Below are 20,164 nucleotides of genomic sequence, written 5' to 3'. Positions count from 1 at the left end.
CGCAAAGCCTTCCCCGAATCACTAATTGAATCAGCTGCTTCCGCCAGAACGCCATATCGCCGAAATGGGAGGGAAAGACATCCTCATTTGGATCATTGGGGATTCCGTCTGGCCGGACGGAAATCTTGACACTCTAGATCTGAATGCATCTCGTCACGAGAGGTCTAAGACTTTTCCTATCACAGCTCCATGAACGAGATTATCGTACGATGTGATACTGTCTGGACATCCATCGAGATCTACGTGCGTTGTTGTAGTAGAGGTTAACTTAGAGGCCATGACTATAAAGAAGGACTAATCTTCTCGTTCGATCAAACATTCTCACCTTCTCATTCAATAACATCTTTCCACATTCAGCACCCTCAACATCCCAATATCACTTGTCTACCATCTACTTGAGTCACCATGTCAAACCCTCTTATCGGACTTGGGCAGGTCTTTACTGCAGCACCGCTCTCATCCGACAACATCGACACTGATCCTCTTCTCCAGAGTGTTAAGAATGGCCTCGCTGGCGGTGAAGGCACGTCTGATTACTTCAACGTCATCAACAGCATGTCTCAGGTTTATCAGCAGCTCAAGGACAACGGCCGCAATGCATGGGTCAAGGGGACCGATGCCAACGGCCTGCCCGTCTATTATGTTGAGAGCACTGATACCTTGACCAACAAGAACTTCTTTGCCAAGATCAGTGTTGACGGTCTCAACTTTGATGTTAATAACAACGTCAAGACTAACGGTACGACTACTGTCATCAATGGCATTACGTACCAAGGTGTTGGGCTTATGAATTACACATCTGGTTGGAACACCTATAACTTCTCTACTACTTCTTGGTGGCTGGGCGTCGGCATCAGTGGTGCCATTGCCTTCAACGGAATCATCAGCGCTCTCTCAAATGCTATCCAGGCTGTCGCCAATGCTCAGGCAGATGCGATTCAAGATATTGCTAATGATCCGGCGGCTGAGGATGGTGGAGAAGCTGAAGAGGAGGAGGAGGGTGAGGAGAATGCGAGCGGTGACGAAAGCATCAGCACTGAAGCCGGCGATGATGTTGCGATCCTCGAAGCTGTAAGTTGGCGACCAACGTTATACAACTGATATCTCACTAAGTATTACTACAGGAAGAGGGTGCTGTGGCATGGGGCGATGTTTTCCTGGGAGCAGGTATCGTTCTGGCAGTACTCTTTGTGGTTTTGTCCTTCGTCCTGCATGACTCGTTCCAATACGTGAGAGTCTGGAACTTGACCAGGTATAAGCTTGTCTGGGTCATCCAGTTTGACAAACATCAGAACACGGACGAGGGTCAGCTCGTCATTGGTCCTGTTCATTTCAATCCTGACAATAGTATTGCGGCTTATGAGCCGTTCCTCCCTCTGAATAGCCAACCAGCACCTCCTGGTGTCATTCCTCCACCTTCGGCGCAGTTTGCAGACATGAACATCAACTCCAGCAGCCAGTATGCTGGTATTGGGTACGTTCTACAGTATCAGCTTCAGGACCCCACATCTGGTGAGGTGGCTTACACCGGCACCGCGTATTTCGATATTCCCTTCGATGGCGACAACTCTACAAACGTCACCTTTGACTCTGTCACGGATCTTCAGGCTTGGTATGACGACAACTCTGGCAACAATCAGAGCACTGTGGCCAGTACCACCACCTCAGATGGAAAGGTCACCTTCTTCACCACCTTTGACTACCTGAGTGGCCAGCATGTAGTTCCCCAGTCATCCGGAGGGTCTCCGACAACTCAGTATTACTACCAATCACTTGTTGCTTTTGTGGAAAATGATCTCCCTTCGGCGTTGCAGACTGCACCAGAGTCCCTTCCAACTCAGCTGTTTCAGGTGAATCCGCTGAAGGGCATCCACCCCAAGATCCGAAGACGTGTGTTCGGACGTCGCGGAAAGACTGCCAAGGCTAAAAAGGTCTAGATGGCATTAGTTTCGAGGCTTGTGGAAAGGTCTCCCGGACTTTCCTTCTCGACAAGTGCTTTCTTGAGTTTCCGGTATCATACAGCAATGCTCCCAGTAGCATGCAATGTGCTCCTCGTGAGCGAAGCTTCACTTCTTCGGCCTCTATGGCCCCATTTCGATTATCCTTAAGAAATAAGATATATGAATGATCTATCTCCATACTCGACCACCTTACTCGTGATCCTTAACCACGGACTAGAAAGGCAAATCAGTCCAGCATTCAGTACTGATTTGTCAGTCTTGGGTCATGAAGTCTTGCTATAGCTAAAATTTGCATTGCATATAAAGGTCGTGTATCTATTTCATGTATGGCTGAATATGTAATACAGTAATGGATTTTGAAGAAGAAAGAGATAAAGGTGTATACAGAAGGCTAAAGATAACAAACTATCTATCTTACACTAGTCCTACCGATTACTCCAAGGTCCGGACTAATATCGGTTTCAAATTTACCAGTGAGTACCCTTTGAAACCAAGGTCCCAAGACTACCACTCACAAACAACCATAGGCACATGCTGAATCTGCGCAGACTTGTCAAGATCGCGGCAATAAGTGACCTTCTGTCTGTCCGCATGTTCCCTGCATGAATGCGCCTGATCACCACACCACAAGGCTCCTGGGTTTCCAGTGCCATCGTTCTTGTACTGGCAGTCTCCATCTTGAGTCTTGACATCGTATGTGCCACCAGGAAAGTAGGTGCCCCTCAGAGCATCGACTGAAAAGGTAGCAATAGATACGTCGGCATGAGTGGCGAGAGCGGGATTCAGCGCACATTGCGATGCAGTCCCAAAGTCGGTGGAGTAGAATAGCCAGTTCATTGTGTCGTAGAAGTCTTTGTCATTCGGGACTCCGTGGCGCTTGTTCTCGAGGATGATGTTGAGTGCCTTGGTGGGACCTGCGGGAGGCGCCGGCTGCTCGGGCGAAGAATCATCGTCGTCTTCGTCTCTCTTCTCATAGGCTGCGTTGGGAGTGCCGAACATGCCCTCAAAGTACTTCTCGGTCGCATACCATGCGTAGCTATCAGCTGCAAAGAGAGGAATCAGTTAGTGCCAGACCTTGTACAACTTGTTGCCTGCTGCCTACCATTCTTGGCCGTACGAGCGCGCCAGTTCTTGTTTCTGGCGAGTCTTTCCACCATTCTGATCCCATAAGCCTTGGCATTTGAGTCGTCGTTGAGAAGTTGATCGATGACAACAACTTGAGAATTCCGTCAGTATTTGTAGCTTAATTATCATTGCGACAAGAACCACTCACCGTCATTCGTCGATGTCTCTGCCAGCGCGGTAAGATGTGTCAGCTCGTGAAGCAGGATTTTACCCTTGCCGACCATGAGATTAGGGTTCTTTCTGTCCCCCTCTGGCGCCTTTCGGAGATTGTCAACTATCTCCCCCAGAAACTCTTGACCGGGTGCCCAAAATGGATCGCAGAGAACAATGGTAGACTTCTCAATGGTCGCCTCGGTGGAAAATGCATAGGCACCGATAGAACCAGATGAAGACTGAATCACATTTTTACATGTAACTTGGTCATTTACTCCCCTGTGGTCCTGGTAGATATCTTGGCAAGAAATCTGCATCTTGCGACCATTCTTACTCAGTTCCTCGATATTGTGGAAAATAGCTGTCGACTGGTTAGCTCATGACTTTCGTAGCTTGCGACAAGAAGGGGAGGTTCTCACTGTATATACGGGATATATCCTCGAACCTTAGGTTGATGTCATCTCCAAAGATTCTAGCCTCGATCGTGCCGGGAGGATTAAACTGTTTTGAAACGCCGACAAGCGTGACCACATCGGCCCAGGCCTTCTCGATGTCCTGGCGTTGAGAATCACTGCAAGCATCAAAGCTGACGAAGGGCGTGTCGCCAGGGACATTTTGGCGTGGCTGGATTCCTACTGGCTTGGCGAGAGTGGTGGAAGGTAAACCGAGGAGTAAAAGGCCAATGGCCGCCATTCGGGTTATGGTAGAAGCCATGGGTTAAAGTCTTGAAAATGATTGAATGTAGGGAAGCTGAAGTAGTTGGCTGATAAGGCTTATTGCTAGAGGTAATGCGATGTCTTATATTACTCTACTCGGCTGTATGGCCTCGTTTTCTGTCCATTTAAAAACGATTTTGCCATTGCCGCAAGAAGTGGAGTTTGCGCAAAGGATTTTAATTAAAGGATTTCTAATAAAGGATCTGCACAGCCGAGTTATGTGCGCAGTCAGCAGTCTATAGAATGAATGAATCTAGGTTTCTTAAAGAAGCTTAACTATCCGTGCTTCAATGCAGATTAAACGGAATTCCGTTTAGATCGGAGATTTTAGACATGGATATTCCTGTATAATTAAAGTGGAATTGGGGTCCTTTTAATAGAAAGGATTCGAATGGTGGTCAAATAATTTAACTAGATGGGGCTGAGTAATTATAAAACAGGGCTTAGCGATTACTAACAGGATCTTTTGAGCCCAATGGCTCGAGGCACCTTGTTCATCCCTAGCAGTCTGCCTTGTTTTGCAAAAACTGTGCTATAAATGTGTATAATTAAATTTAAGCTTAGACTGTAAGGCTCACTACTGTAGTTGGATGTTTTTTTTACTAGCTAAGCCGAGATAGGACTTGCGAACCTGGCTCCTCCCAGGCTTGAGTCTTGGGGTCACGCGTGTAAGCCTTACATTCTTTGCTCACTGGGTCTTACCCTCAATAGCAACAGACCAGATTTGCTGAACACATCGAGCCCAGCTTCAAAAGCGCCCTGGATCCATCCATGAGTAAAGCTAGCCTGCTCACCCGCAAAGAATACCCTATTCTCCCAATCAGGCTTCTGCATGGTATCCAAGAACTTGGTCTTCTGCATCGGACGGAAGTAGCAAAATGCGCTTCCGCCAGCCAGTTCATCCGCTGGGAAGACCTGAGATGCCCAAGCTTCGAGCAAGTCTAGCGACTTGGCTCCGGGGAAGATCCTGTTCAGGTTCTCAGCGGCGATTTGAATTCGGCGGTCTGGGGAGAGAGATCCGAGGATAGTGGCATCCTGCTCGAAAGTGTATGCTGCCATGATGACACCGCGGTTTGAATGTTTGAACTGAGTGTTGTCTTTTGTCTTGGGGAACATGGTGTAACGGATAGGAAGGTCGCTGGGGAGACCACCGTTTAGACCTTGGCCGTGCTTAGTGAAGACCTCTTCCCACCATCTCTTCTTGTACTGAAGAAGAATCTTGGTTACTTCAACGTAACGAACGTCTCGAACTGCCATTTCCTGCATGGGAATAAAGGGCTTGGACTTTGCAATTGTTCGCTGCACAGTGTACGGGATCGCGAGGATAAGATAGTCAGAGGAGATGGATTTCTTCAGGCTGTTGGCTGTGACTTCGTAGGTCACCTTGAACGGAGCCTGCAGAGAATTTGGTGGTCAGATTGTTCATGGACACCTATCTCCGTAATAAAGTGACTAACTTTTTTTTTCTCTTGCTAGAGACGAAGGCGTTAGGGACAACATCCATCCCCTCTTAAAGCTACTTCATGCTCACCTACTCACCGCCTTTGTTACTTGACAAAAACGCACCCTTGAACAATTTCTAAAGCTAATTAATAGCTTCAATAATTTCAATTAATTATTTACCATATAAAATCTCTCTTAGTATATCCAAGATCCCAAAACCAAGCATTCTGAAACCTATTGAAGCCCGTAATAATCCAGTTATATCCACCTTCACGATGCGTAGGGCAATGTGTTATCTGGCCCATAGATAATAAACCCCAACATACTTTCTCACTCTTGTGCTCAGCTCTGAGAAGCAGCCAGGAGAGCATCTGCGGCAATACAAATATGAAAAAGTACAACATACCAAGGGTAATCCTTCTCCCATTGCTTCGCTTCTTTTGAAACAGAAAACGGATGGAACCTATCAGGAACCAAAAGTATCCAACAAGCCCCCTCAAATAGAACGCTATGAAATATACATCGGGGAATCTCCAGAAGATTGGGCGAAGAAGACCCATCTTATACAGCCCTCTGCGGCTATGCCACCAAGGAGCTGTCCCGAAAACATGCTCGTAACATTGAGAATACTCTTGTTTGTAGGGGCCGAAAATAGAAAATATTCGTTCGACGTGGGTCTCGAAACCACTACATCCACCTGTCCTGATTGGCAAGTCACCAGCTAGGATATCCTGACAACGACCCTCTTCGCGGTATTGGGGATGTGCCTCGCAAAACTCTCTCTCACTGAGAAGAAGTTGATAATGCGCCAGTCGTGCAGAGTCAATTGCATATTTCAACGATGCAGCCGCGCATGTAATTGTGAAAATCGTCAACAGAGCCTTGAGGATGAGTATGTGTTTTTTCTTGAGAGCTTCATAAGCGGCATGGCCCAAACTGAGAACTTGACCGATCATTCCTGTATCATAGTTCAATTGGTCAGGCAGGCCCTGGAATATGCCCGTGACAGCGTTAAAGAGGGAGTCCATGATGGGGATGACATAGAAGTCAGGAAAAAGAGGTCAATGTTTAGGAATTCTTCTTGCTCATGATTTTAAAATTCATGGCCTTTATATATTAATCTTCTAGCGCCACAACGTGACCTTCATATGATCAGCTCAGCCCCTACTGAATCACCAACTACAATTGAGATGCCATGGCACAAAATACACACTGCCTCCACAGACCAAACTCTGTGGTCTGAACCTTTGCGACTATGTTTGTCACATGAACGCTATAGCTACTCTGCCTTTACCTGAAAGGGAAATACAATAACTTGGGAATCAGTAAGAATCATCTAGGGTAAGCCACAACTACGTCACTAAAATTCCCAAAAGACAAAACCTCCGACAGCCTGCGGAAGGACATCATGTGGCAGAAGCAAATCCGCCAATCAGAGGTGGCCAGGTCAGCCCGGATGATAAGCAAGAAAATTAGCATAGCTGCTTTACCTTTGTTTGTGCAATGCAGCAATGCTAAGCTGGGACGGAACACCTCCGCCTGGGTAGACCTGGTTAAGCAGACAGAGTATGAATGAAGTTACCCTATATTTTTACAGCATTACAAGGATGACTAATAAGTCAGGCGACATCGGTGAAGGTCATGCCAATTAAGCGTACGAGTTAGCTATAACTAACTCACCAGTCATCTGCCATATTCTTCCCTTTTTCGCATCCATGATCTGAGAATTCGGCAACTCAATGCCCGGAGTAAAGACCTCCGACCGTTCACCCGCTGCCGGTCCAATGCCCCCATCGGCTCCGTTTGCCCCGAACCAGAAACATTGGTCACGCTCACGTGCGGGGACTCACCATCTAACCAACTCGAGCGCAAAGACCCCACGGCACATTAACGAATCTGGGGTAGATCCGGGGTAAAAACGCGCAGCGGGCATCGGCCCAAGTCTCTCCCCCACAAGCAAGCAAGTTTTGGGGTTTGATGAATGGTACGAGTTCCTCGGTTCATCTACCGGAGAGGGAAATGTCACTGTCAACTTGGTTCCAACCCCACAAAGTCAGATTGGATAGATATAAAGAGACTGTGGAGATCTTCAAAACGAAACACAAACACCAGACTCAACCATCTTTACTTCCACTTGAGTCAAGTCTGCTTATCTTCAAGATGTCGAAGCAAGTTGCCGAAGAAACTCACCTCCCCGACGCTGACGCCAATGACTTCCAGGGTCTCGTCCTCGCCGATGTCATCCCCCGCGATCGTAAGCCATGGTACTCCGACTGGACATTATGGAAACTCAACCTCCTTCTCCTCAGCGGTCTCTTGACTCAGACCGCCACCGGTTTTGACGCGAGTATGCTGAATGGAGCGCAGTCACTACCGCAATGGCAGTCATATTTCGGCGAACCAAAGGGAACGCGTCTTGGCGCTATGACGTTTGGACCCAATGGTGGTGTTCTCATTTCGATCCTTATTTCATCCCAACTTTGCGATTGGCTTGGACGAAGAGTGCCCATTCTCATCGGATCGGTTACTATCATTGTTGGCGCGATTGTTCAGACTTGCTCGTACAACTATGGCATGTTTGTGGCCTCGCGCTTCATCATCGGTTTCGGTCTCGGTATTGTTTCCACTGCGGCGCCTCCTCTCCTCTCCGAAGTTACATACCCGACGCATCGCGGAAAGATGACTTCTTTCATGATGGTCTCCTGGCCACTTGGTGCTATCATCGCTGCTTGGGTCACATACGGAAGCTTCCAGATGCAGAGCTCTTGGGCATGGCGTCTTCCCAGTCTTCTGCAGGGCGCTTTTTCTGTTGTTCAGGCTTCGTTGGTCATGTTTGCGCCTGAATCGCCTCGATGGTTGATCTACAAGGGTCGATACCAGGAAGCGAAGGACATTCTCGTCAAGTGGCATGGTTACGGAGACCCCAACTCGAGACTTGCACGATTCGAAATGGCCGAGATTGCAGCGACTCTTGAGATTGAGAAGGTCCAAAAGAAGTCGCGCTGGGCTGAGTGGATCTCTACTCGCGGTAACTGGCATCGATTCTTTCTGGCTCTGTACATCCCCGCCATGTTGCAGTGGTCGGGCAATGCCCTCACCTCGTACTATCTCTCCAAGGTCCTCAACTCGATCAACATTACCGACCACAAGACCCAGCTTCTTCTCAACGCCGGTCTCCAAATTTGGGGCTTTCTCTCGGCTGTTGTCTTTGCCACAATGATTGACAAGTTTGGTCGGCGCAGACTCTTCCTCGTCGGTATGTCAGGTATGGGGGTATCCTACATCATCTGGACAATCTGCTCTGCCCGCAACCAACAGGAGAACTTTGAACACATCGGCTACGCTGGTGCAGTTTTGGCCATGATCTTTGTCTTTTCGTTCTGGTATCACGCCTGTTCTCCCATTGGAGCCACCTATATCATGGAGGTCACACCGTACTCGCTCCGTGCAAAGGCATCTATGCTGTACCAGCTCACCGGTAATTTAGCGGGTGTTTACAACGCTTTCGCCAACCCTGTTGCGATGGAGGCTATTGCTTGGAAGTACTACATAGTTTGGTGTGTTGCTATTGCTGTTCACTTGACTTTGATCTTCTTCTTCTTCCCCGAGACCAAGGGCTATTCTCTTGAGGAGGTGGCAGAGATCTTTGATGGACCTGATGCTCCCGTCGGTGCGAATGCGATTGGGCAGAAGAAGATGGACGACATGGCGATGCATAAGGAATGAGAGGCAAAGGACTTGAGGGATTTATGCACTGACCTTGATCCTAAATGATGAAAAGTTTAGGTAACTTATACAAGTTTATGATGGGTTTAGGTTCGTAGAGACATGAGGTAGAAAGGAAGTGAATTGACTATTACGAGCTACTGTACTAGCCCAGTGACTACCAACGCCACAGTTGTCCTATTGACACTGAGACTACCCAAAATCCAATAAGTTACGCAAGGAAAGGTTACAAAAGAAAAGTTCCACACAGATAAAGACTCCGTCGTCTCTCGCCTAACTATACTACGAGTTGCCATTAAAGCGCCTCAGCTGTAGTAGGAAAGAAAAGTGCATTGTTAAGACAGCTCACAACAGCGTCGCCGCTACCCTGAAGAACGCTCAAGCAATCAGCCGCGTCTCCTTCTCCGAACGGCCCAAGAGCACTGTTGCAAGCGTCAAGGTTCAAGGCAAGTTGAACGGCATTCTGCCCAGCGAGGCTGGAACAAGCCGCTGGGAGTGTCGAGATACACGTTCCAGAGAGGGCATTGTTAAGACAGTTAACGACCACTGAGCCGGAGGTGAAGAGGCCGATACCAGAGGTAGTGCAAGATGCCACGGTACCTGTGTTGTAGTCGCCGAGGGCTGTTCTACAAGCAGGAGCAGCTAAAGCGATAGCGACGGAACCAGTCAAACTGCCAATGCTCTGGCAAGCGTCAGGTAGTGTGAAGCACGCCGGCTGAGGGGTTGGTGTAGGCGTTGGGGTGGCAGTAGTCGTAGGCTCATCGCAGTATGGAAGGCCAGTGACGGTACTCGAGCCGGATGAAATACCAAAAGCGATCTCAAGACACTCAACGATGCTTGTACCTGTTGTAGAGCCAGTGATGTCACCGGTGGACAGACATGTAAGGGCACTTCCAGCGGCAAAGGGACCGAGAGCAACAGCACAAACGGCGACATCGGCAACAAGCTCAAGACCATTGGTATTTGCCAGATCTGTACAAGAATCGGGAAGGGTTGTGATACAACGCTCTTCCAAGGCATCGACGACACAGTTGAAGATACTCAAACCGGAAGAGCCAACGATGGGGGTGGTCGCGAGACAGGAGGCAACGTTACCAATGGCATAGGGGCCGAGGGCGGTAGTACAGAGAGCGAGGACAGGGATGAGAGCTAGACCGTTGGTAGTCTCGAGTTCTGCACAGGCAGCGGGGAGAGCCACGGCACAGGAACCTGAAACGTTTGGCGAAGGGATACACTCGGTTGCAGAGGAGGTCTGGGGCTCAGAAGTGGTTGGGCTGGCGGATGTTGGGGCTTCGGTCGTAGCAGGCTCAGCAGATGTCTCTGCGGCGGATGAGGTGGGCTCGGTGCTTGTCTCTGGTGCGGCTGAAGAGGACTCGGGAGCAGATGTCTCAGGGGCGGTGGAAGAAGCAGCAGAAGAAGTCTCTGCGGCGGATGAGGTGGGCTCGACGCTGGTCTCGGGGGCAGCAGAGGAGGACTCGGGAGCAGATGTCGCGACAGGGGCTGAAGACGTATCGGCTGCGCTACTGGTAGAATCAGTGTCGGCAGAAGATGTCTCAGCGGGCTCGGAGGACGTGGCTGGGGCAGATGAACTCTCAGCCGCTGAGGAACTGGCTGGAACATCACTGGAAGTCTCGGCAGGAGAATCAGAAGACGTCTCAGCGGGTACGGAGGAGGAGGAGGTAACGGGGGCATCCGAGGTAGCTGGTGAAGACGACTCCACGACGGGCGAAGAAGTAGTACTAGCGACAGCCTCGGAGCTGCTGGTAGGTTCGGTACCAGCTGAAGAAGTCTCAGCTGCGTCAGAAGATGTGGCAGGTGCAGAGTCTGAAGAGCTGCTAACACCAGTATCGCTGGATGTCTCGACGGGGACATCAGAAGAAGTCTCAGGGGTATCCGACGTTGCGGGAGAAGAAGTGGCACTGGCACCAGAGTCATCGGAAGTGCTGGTGGGCCCAGAACCGGATGAAGATGACTCAGGTATATCGGAGGAGGTTGCAGCAGCAGATGAGCCAGCGTCGCTTGAGGTCTCCGCAGGTACATCAGCTGTAGATGAAGACTCTCCAGCGGGGGCTGATGAGGACTCAGTGTCGGCTGATGAAGTTGGCGAAGCATCAGAGGTAGACGAGGCACCGGCATCTGAAGAGCTACCAGCGCCAGAATCACTGGACGTTTGTACAGGGGAACCCGATGTAGCAGAGGATCCATCGGTTGGCGCAGCAGTAGAGCTGGCGGGAGAGTCGCTGGTCGAGGCACCTGAGGAAGTCTCGGGAACGTCAGAGGTAGCAGCGCCGGAGGAGGCACCGTCATCAGATGAAGTGTTTACACCAGCCTCACTGGAAGTCTCGGCAGGGGCATCGGAAGTGGCCGAAGACTCAGCACCAGCCGATGTAGTAGCTTCAGCGCCGGAGGTTGATGAGGTACCAGCATCGGAAGAGCTGTTGGCGCTATCACCAGTGGAAGTCTCGGCAGGGCCATTTGAAGTAGCAGAAGACTGCTCGGATGCTGCAGATGTGGGGGCAGTGGAAGCATCACTGGAAGCGCCTGAGCTGGCGGCGGCACCTGAGGAAGTCTCAGGGGCGCCGGAGGTAGCAGGTCCAGAAGAGGTCTTTGAGGCAACGCCTGAGGTACCGGAAAACTCACCAGCATCAGACGAAGACTCAGCGGGAGGAGCAGATGTGTTAACGCCAGAGCTAGAAGAAGCATCAGGCCCTGATGATGTAGTGGCGGCACCCGAGTCAGAAGATGAAACACCGGTGGTCTCAGAACCGGGACCGGAGGTCTCAGCGGGGATACCAGAGGACTCTCCAGCAGCAGCAGAAGAAGACTCTCCTGGGTTGGCGGAGCTCTCGGAAGGAGTGCCGGAAGTGGAAGAGCCACCAGATCCTGAAGAATTGTTTGAAGGCTCTTCGGCGGAACTAGAAGTCTCTGTACCAGCTCCCGATGAGGTAGTAGCGGCACCTGAGTCAGAGGTTGAGGAAGCGCCGGTTGCAGGAGAACTAGAGGTATCTGGGCCTGATGAAATGTCAGTGATCTCTTCAGAAGAAGAAGATGAACTAGAGATTTGTGTAATAAATCCTGATGAGGTGAAAGTCATGAAGGTAGGTCCAGTGGTGCTAGCAGATGTGGCTCCGAATCCAGTTGAGGATGTCTCTAGGCCTGACTGAGATGAAGTGAGTTCAGTGGGAGCACCAGTTGAAGCCTCGACTCCAGTTGAGGTGGTCTCTGAACCAGAGTCGGACGATGAAGGCTCAGTGGAAGCTTCAGCTGACGTGGTCTCTGAGCCCGAACCGGTGGAAGCCTCAGTGGCAATTCCGGTAGAGGCACCGGATCCAGTAGATGCAGTCTCTGAGCCAGAACTAGATGAAGCTCCTGATCCAGTTGAAGTCGACTCTGCACCGGGTTCAGTGGAGGTTGCCTCTGCACTGGATCCAGTTGAAGCAGTCTCTGAGACAGAGCCAGTGGAGGTTGTATCTGAGCCTGAGCCAGATGAAGCTCCTGACCCAGTCGAAGTAGTCTCTGCACCAGATCCAGTTGAAGCAGTCTCTACACCAGAGCCAGATGACGCCTCAGTTGTAAGCCCAGTAGAAGAAGCTTCTGTGTCGATAGAGGTACCACTGGTAGAGACAGGGACTCCAGTGCTGACAGTCTCTGAAGCTGAAGCCGAAGAAGATGCACCTGGTCCAGAGGATGAAGTGGCACCAGTAGGCTCAGAGGTACCAGAGCCTCCAGATGAGGCCTCAGGTCCAGCGGATGAAGTCTCAGAGCTGAGGTCTGACGAAGAGGCTGCAGAGGGAACTCCAGTTGAAGATCCTTCAGATCCCTCAGATACACTGGTAGTCGAAGCGACGGCGCCGGTAGTGCCTGACTCGCCAGCATCAGCCGAAGAGGAAGCAGCTGATTCCACCGGGGTGGTCTCCGAACCTGAGTCAGATGATGTAGCACCAGAGGAGGCTCCTGTTGAAGATCCTTCAAAATCGCTAGAGGCAGTGGTGGTAAAGGCAGGGGCACCGGTGCTTGATTCCTCGACAATTGTCGAGGAAGCACCCGAGGTTTCCAAGCCAGTACCAGGTGAAGTAGCGCCAGTAGGGATTCCTGTTGAAGAGCCTCCAGAGCCATCGGACGTACCAGCTGTAGTAGCTGAGGCACCAGTGCTTGACTCCTCTCCAGCGGCGGTTGAAGAAGCACCCGATCCTGCTGAGGAGGTCTCAGCACTGCCATCAGAGGATGTAGCAGCAGAGGGGATACCAGTTGAAGATTCTTCAGAGCCATCAGTGTTTGTAGAGGTAGGGGCACCAGTGTCAGTCTCTGTGAGTGAAGCAGATGAAGCACCTGAATTGGCTCCAGATGTCTCGGTACCGGAGGCGGATGATGCTTGACCAGTGGGAACTCCAGTCGTGGATCCTTCAAAGGCACCCGAGGTGCTGCTTGCAGTACCCGCGGTATCAGTGTTGCCAGTCTCCGTAAGCGGAGCAGAGGAACCACCAGTTGCCGCTGAAGATGTTCCAGCGCCAGAGCCCGATGATGTCTCGCCGGTAGGAGCTCCCGTTGCAGATGCATCAGAAGTACTACCGGTAGCGCCAGTGTTGCCATCTGTCTCCGAAACTGATACCGGAGAAGTGCCTGATGCAGCTCCAGAAGTCTCACTACCAGAAGTCTCAGTGCCAGAGCCAGATGAGGCAGGCCCAGTAGGAACTCCTGTTGAGGATCCCTCAGAGACAGCTAAGGTGCTACTTTCACCGCCAGGTCCAGCAGTGCTAGAAGCGCCACTAATACTACTAGTCTCTGATGGGGAATCTGAAGAAGTGCCCGATCCAGCTCCAGAAGTCTCGACTCCGGAAGACTCAGCACCAAAGCCAGAGGTGGTAGCACCAGTGGGAGCTCCTGATCCAGTTGAAGATCCGTCAGAGGCATCAGAGGTACTGCTTACAGTCTCAATACCGCCAGTGTTTCCATCGGTCGAGGTATCTGAGGAAGCACCTGATGGAGCCGCGCTAGACTCTGAACCTGATCCAGAGGACGAAGCTGAGGGAGCTCCAGTGGAGGAGACTTCAAAGCCACCAGAAGTGGTGCTTGCAGAGCCTGGCGAACCGGTGTTAGCATTGGTTGCAGTATCCGAAGAAGACCCTGATGCGATTGGGGATGTCTCTGAGCCAGACTGCGAGGATGAAGCTCCAGTAGGAAGTCCAGTAGATGATCCTTCAAAACCACCAGATGTAGTGCTTCCGGATTCAGAGACACCAGTGTTACCAGTAGTCTCCGGCCCTAGAGTTGAAGAAGCACCTGATCCGTCTGAAGATGTCTCTGCGCCAGTGCCAGATGTGGCAATAGTGGGAAGTGTTGAAGATCCACCAGAGCCGTCAGAGGTGCCAGTAGACTCGAAGCCGCCAGTGTTGCCATCAGTGAAGGTATCTGAAGATGCACCGGATGCGGATGAAGTGGCCTTCTGACCAGTTACAGAGGAGGAAGCTCCTGAAAGGACCTCAGTAGAAGTTATTCCAGAGTCACCGGAAGATGAAGCTGAGGGAGCTTCAGTGGAGGATCCTTCAAAGCCACCAGAACTGGTACTTCCAGAACCAGGATCGCCAGTATTGCCATTGGTCTCAGATGCAGTACCTGATCCAAACGAAGACGTCTCTGAACCGGGCTCGGAGGATACAGCTCCAGAGGAAATCTCCGTCGACGATGGGCCATAGGTCACAATAACTGTGGCTGTGCAGTCAGGTGATCGCATATCTTGTCCGTCTCGACGCATGAGGATCGGGCAGCCGGACGGAAGAGGCAGCGTAGTTGTCCCAGGAGTCGGACCAGTAGTTGTCATAGTAGTGAAAGGCCCGGTAAATTGACCCTGTGTGACAGAAGTGGTGCTCGTGGAGCCAGTGGCAGCGGTGTTGCCAGTCTCTGTAGCTGGGACCGATGAGGTATCAGAACCCTGTTGTGACGCGGCGCCGGAGGTGCTTGAAGCTCCATCAGAGCTTCCCGTGGCAAAGGATGACTGACTACCAGCACCAGAGGTTGACTCTGTGCCCGATGGAGAACCAGTAGACTCGCCAAGGCCAGTGTCGGTGCCACCAGAGCTACCAGTGTTGCCGTTGGTAGAGGAACCGGAAGCTTCTGAGCTCTGTTGGGATACCGTACCAGAGGTACCCGGGCCTCCAGCACCAGACGTCTCTTGACTCTGCGACCCAGAGGTTGGCGGTGATCCTGAAGCAGCAGTAGTGGTCAAAGATCCATCGTTGCCAGTAAAGGTAGTGCTTGGAGACTCAGTACCAACGGTGCCACCGCTGGTCTCGGTATCCGAAGTTGAGGACGCAGAGGAAGCACTTGAACTCTCCTGGGATACGGGACCCGAGGTACTGAAGGCAGACTCGGAGCTACCAGTAACAGAAGCTGACAAGTCACCCGATGACACTCCAGTATAGGAAGTGCTGCTCGCAGAGCCAGAGTTGCCATCGGTGAAGGAATCAGAGGTAGAGGATGGAGAAGAAGAAACATCTGAACTTTGCTGGGAGGGGGAATCGGAAGTGCTTGAAGCGCCAGAGTCGGAGCTTCCGGGGGAAGACGTTGACTGACCTTGAGAACCATCAGAGGTTGATGAAACACCTGAGCCATCGCTAGTTCCGGTGGCTCCAGGGGATACTGTCGAAACACGCGTGGGCTCGATCACGATCACGGTACCGATAGGATCCGTTCCAGATGGTGCCAGAGTTATACTTGTTTCAATGGGCCCACTACCTGTGATGGTGGTGTAGGGACCAGTGAAGGTAGAACCAGGTGCTGAAGTCGAGGGCTCGAGGATAATGACAGTGCCGATGGTATCTGTGCCTGACGGGGGAAGTGTCAAGGTAGATGCACCAGTAGCGGTACCTGTGTTGACGCCAGTGATAGTAGTGAAAGGCCCAGTAAATGTCGAGGCAGGAGCTGAAGTCGAAGGTTCAAGAACAATGACAGTTCCGATGGTGTCAGTTCCTGTTGGGGGCAGAGTGATGGTGGATACCCCTGTGCCTGTACCTGTGTTGATACCAGTGATCGTGGTGAAAGGACCGGTGAACGACGAAGCAGGGACTGATGTTGATGGCTCGAGTACAATCACGGTTCCAATGGTATCGGTTCCTGATGGTGGGAGAGTGACTGTTGAGGCTCCTGTGGCGGTACCCGGGCTGACACCAGTTATAGTGGTGAATGGACCAGTGAATGTTGACGCAGGTGCTGATGTTGAAGGTTCCAACACAATGACTGTACCGATGGTGTCTGTTCCAGATGGAGGGAGTGTGATGGTCGAGGCTCCCGTCGCAGTACCCGTGTTGACACCAGTGATGGTAGTGTAAGGTCCAGTGAAAGCGGGAGCTGAAGTTGAGGGCTCCAACACAATAACGGTGCCGATAGTGTCAGTTCCAGAGGGCGGCAAGGTGACGGTCTGGGCTCCCGTAGCTGTGCCTGTATTCACGCCAGTGATAGTGGTGAATGGGCCTGTGAACGTGGTTGGGGTAGCAGCAGTAGATGGCTCCAGGACAATCACGGTGCCGATCGTATCTGTACCAGAAGGCGGCAGAGTGACGGTCTGAGCTCCAGTCGCTGTACCAGTGTTCACGCCTGTGATGGTCGTGAAGGGTCCGGTGAAAGTGGTAGGTGCAGCTGAAGTTGAAGGCTCCAAGACGATAACAGTACCGATAGTATCCGTGCCAGAAGGAGGCAGGGTCAGAGTTGAAGGGGCAGTTGCTGTTCCAGTGTTGACGCCTGTAATGGTAGTGAAGGGGCCCGTAAAGGTTGTTGGGACTGCAGAAGTAGAAGGCTCTAGGATGATGACAGTGCCGACTGTATCCGTACCACTAGGAGGGAGGGTCAACGTGGAAGCGCCAGTAGCTGTGCCAGTGTTGACGCCGGTTATCGTTGTGAAGGGACCGGTAAAGGTTGTACGAGTGGAAGGCTCCAAAACGATGACCGTGCCAATAGTGTCGGTGCCTGAGGGAGGCAGAGTGATGGTAGAAGCACCAGTTGCAGTTCCGGTGTTGACACCCGTGATAGTGGTGAATGGTCCGGTGAAAGGCCCAGTGGCACTGGCGCTGGTTGAAGGCTCAAGTACGATCACAGTACCAATGGTATCAGTACCGGAAGGAGGTAGAGTAACTGTAGAAGATCCAATGCCAGTGTTGACGCCAGTGATGGTGGTGAAAGGACCCGTGAAGGTTGTGCGTGTTGAGGGCTCGAGAACAATCACAGTACCGACCGAGTCAGTGCCAGTGGGGGGAAGAGTCACAGTTGAGGCACCAGTTGCAGTCCCAGTGTTCACGCCGGTGATGGTAGTGAAAGGTCCTGTGAAAGTCTTGGTTGTCGAGGGCTCTAAGACGATCACCGTACCGATAGTATCGGTACCAGAAGGAGGGAGGGTGACTGTAGAAGAACCAGTGCCAGTATTCACGCCAGTAATTGTTGTAAAAGGACCAGTGAAGGTCTTGGTCGTGGATGGTTCCAGTACAATGACAGTACCGACCGTGTCGGTGCCTGAAGGCGGGAGTGTCACTGTAGAGGCGCCAGTACCTGTGTTGACACCAGTGATGGTAGTGAAAGGACCAGTAAAGGTTGTGCTTGAAGGAGGACCAATCACGATAACAGTACCGCTTGGGCCACCACCTGAGGGAGGAAGGGTGACGGTGGTCGGGATGGGACCGGCTCCTGTGATGGTGGTAAAGGGACCAGTGAAAGTGCTTGAAGGCTTAGTGGAAGAGGGCTCAAGAATGACAACAGTTCCAGTTGAGTCGGTACCAGAGGGTGCCAAAGTGAGAGTCGCAACACCAGTGCCGGTGTTGATACCGGTGATGGTGGTGAAAGGGCCTGTGAAGCTAGAGGCAGGAGCAGTAACTGAAGGCTCGAGGATGACAACCGTGCCGGTTGGGTCAGAGCCAGATGGGGCCAGTGTAAGTGTTGCAGTTAGACTTCCTGAGTTGACGCCGGTGATTGTGGTGAAGGGGCCAGTGAAGGTGCTTCGCGGTCCAGTTGTGCTGGGCTCAAGGACGATGACAGTACCTACTGAGCCTGTACCAGAAGGAGGAAGAGTAACAGTCGTGCCTGATGAGCCGGTGTTCACTCCAGTGATGGTTGTGAAGGGACCAGTGAAGGTAGTTGGCTTCGATGTCCCACTGGGTTCGAGGACGATGACAGTGCCGGTGGGATCTGAACCTGAAGGGGGAAGGGTAACAGTTGAAGCGGCGGTGCCGGAATTGACGCCTGTGATTGTGGTGAAGGAACCTGTGAAGGTCGTCCGCTGCGCAGTTGTGCTTGGCTCAAGGACAATGACCGTGCCGACACTATCAGTGCCTGAGGGGGGAAGTGTGACTGTAGTTCCAGTAGAACCAGTGTTGACTCCAGTGATAGTAGTGAAAGGGCCTGTGAAGGTGGTCTTCTGAGTACTGGTGCTAGGCTCGAGGACAATGACAGTGCCGATAGAGCCTGTGCCAGAGGGAGGGAGTGTCACGGTCGTACCAGCCGAACCAGTGTTGATACCAGTAATGGTGGTGAACGGACCAGTGAAGGTACCCTTCGAAGTGGCAGAGTTGGGGTTGGGGACACCAGAGGAAGCATGTCCAGATCCAGGTGATGTGTTTGTAGGTCCAATAACGATAACAGTGCCAGTGCCATCCGTGCCAGATGGTAGGATAGTGAGAGTCGTTGCCGGAGACTTACCTGTGTTAGTGGAGGAGGGCTTGGAACCATGAGATGTTGGATCAATCACAATGACAGTTCCAGTGCCACCAGTACCAGAAGGAGGGAGTGTCACAGTAGTAGCCTGAGATCCCGGTCCATCAGCCGTGATAGTCGTATACGGACCAGTGAAAGTCTTGCTTTGGCTACCAGAGGGGACAACCACGATGACAGTTCCGCTGGGGTCATTGCCCCCAGGGGGAAGAGTCAAAGTGGTTGGGTGACTTCCTGCAGGCCCATTGTTTGTAATAGTCGTATACGGGCCAGTGAAGGCAGGACGTGTAACACCGGAACCACCGGAGCCACCCGATGGGTTGACTATGATAACGGTTCCAGTGTGATCATTGCCAGACGGGGCTCGGGTGATCGTAGTGGGGTTCGATCCGGGGTCGTTACTAGTGATGGTCGTATAGGGACCAGTAAAGTACGGTTCCGCGTTCCTAAATGCAAGCCATCAGAACTAGTCTTCTTCAAGCTCGATTAATGGATAAACTTACCCAGTGATGTACCTAGTTGAAGTCTTCGTGATAGTAAACGCAGTGACCAAGGTAGTAGGAGCACCAGTGATAGGAATCGTAGTCCCATCAATAGTAAGCACCGTATTACTAGGAAACACAGCACTGATACTGACAGGCTGAAGCCCAACGATAACCTCAGGCTGGACCTTGACGATAGAGACACCATCGGGGCACTCTTCCGTAGGTCGAGCTTGGGTAGTTGAGCCCAGGAGCAAAAGCTCAGGGATAAAACGACGAAGACGCATTGTCAAAGCGAAAGACACCCAAAACGATTGTTGTAACAAAGGGATGAAGAAAGAGAGTGTTGGTGATGGATATCGAGTCTTCTAACTGCAGAAGACTCTGATATTTATGGATAAGGTTCTGAATAAGGGGATGGAGTACATCACGAATGACTTCCCCAAAGCGAACATATAACTGAGAGTGGCATGTTCAAGCTAGCTACTAAGGTTTGTCTTGTTGAGTTATTCTCTAAGCATCTGGGCAAGGGCGAAGACATACCGTCAGGAATGCAAAGATACTAAAGAGTTCAAGTGAAGTTATTTCCAGCCCACCTCGCTTAGAAGCTATATCGACGATAAATCAACCGTATTCGTTATCCTCTCGCTTCATAACGCCACTAAATTCCTAGAATGTCATGATGTTATCCTTTTCAAATATCCCTCTGTCTGCTTTAGGCATCGTAAGGTCTTGGGATGGTGTTGAGGGGGAACCCTTTCTGGTTGACTCGTTGGTGATGATTCGGAAGGCCCTGAAGTATAAGCCATATTAACTCTGCCCTAGCTAAGACAGAGTCGTTACCCGCGGGATCTGAATGGGTGAAAGT

At 51.4% G+C, this 20,164-nt stretch overlaps 5 protein-coding genes across 5 annotated transcripts; 2 read left to right on the top strand and 3 right to left on the bottom strand.

Annotated features, from left to right (window-relative positions):
* Window positions 1-405: 405 nt before the first annotated feature.
* Window positions 406-1,937, top strand: FTJAE_6979 (uncharacterized protein; the record flags this gene model as incomplete). The annotated part of the gene is made up of 2 exons (XM_037353647.1): window positions 406-1,071; window positions 1,125-1,937. The coding sequence occupies 2 exons, from the start codon at window positions 406-408 to the stop codon at window positions 1,935-1,937; spliced, it is 1,479 nt and encodes a 492-aa protein (XP_037205926.1).
* A 456-nt stretch (window positions 1,938-2,393) lies between these two features.
* Window positions 2,394-3,953, bottom strand: FTJAE_6978 (oviduct-specific glycoprotein; the record flags this gene model as incomplete). Its single annotated transcript, XM_037353646.1, has 5 exons — window positions 2,394-2,410; window positions 2,477-3,004; window positions 3,064-3,177; window positions 3,235-3,600; window positions 3,659-3,953. The coding sequence occupies 5 exons, from the start codon at window positions 3,951-3,953 to the stop codon at window positions 2,394-2,396; spliced, it is 1,320 nt and encodes a 439-aa protein (XP_037205925.1).
* A 502-nt stretch (window positions 3,954-4,455) lies between these two features.
* On the bottom strand, window positions 4,456-6,426 carry FTJAE_6977 (amino-acid oxidase; the record flags this gene model as incomplete). Its single annotated transcript, XM_037353645.1, has 4 exons — window positions 4,456-4,487; window positions 4,587-4,608; window positions 4,658-5,350; window positions 5,725-6,426. The coding sequence occupies 4 exons, from the start codon at window positions 6,424-6,426 to the stop codon at window positions 4,456-4,458; spliced, it is 1,449 nt and encodes a 482-aa protein (XP_037205924.1).
* Window positions 6,427-7,558: 1,132 nt separating this feature from the next.
* Window positions 7,559-9,124, top strand: FTJAE_6976 (hexose transporter; the record flags this gene model as incomplete). The annotated part of the gene is made up of 1 exon (XM_037353644.1): window positions 7,559-9,124. One exon carries the CDS (start codon window positions 7,559-7,561, stop codon window positions 9,122-9,124), a length of 1,566 nt encoding a protein of 521 aa, XP_037205923.1.
* A 295-nt stretch (window positions 9,125-9,419) lies between these two features.
* On the bottom strand, window positions 9,420-19,583 carry FTJAE_6975 (pre-mRNA-splicing regulator WTAP; the record flags this gene model as incomplete). Its single annotated transcript, XM_037353643.1, has 2 exons — window positions 9,420-19,260; window positions 19,318-19,583. 2 exons carry the CDS (start codon window positions 19,581-19,583, stop codon window positions 9,420-9,422), a joined length of 10,107 nt encoding a protein of 3,368 aa, XP_037205922.1.
* Window positions 19,584-20,164: the final 581 nt, after the last annotated feature.

This window comes from Fusarium tjaetaba (assembly GCF_013396195.1).
Source record: "Fusarium tjaetaba strain NRRL 66243 chromosome Unknown NRRL66243_c0000138, whole genome shotgun sequence".
Lineage (NCBI taxonomy): Eukaryota > Fungi > Ascomycota > Sordariomycetes > Hypocreales > Nectriaceae > Fusarium > Fusarium tjaetaba.
The sequence above is the reverse complement of the archived record's forward strand: the minus strand, read 5'-3'. Positions and strand labels throughout refer to the sequence as shown.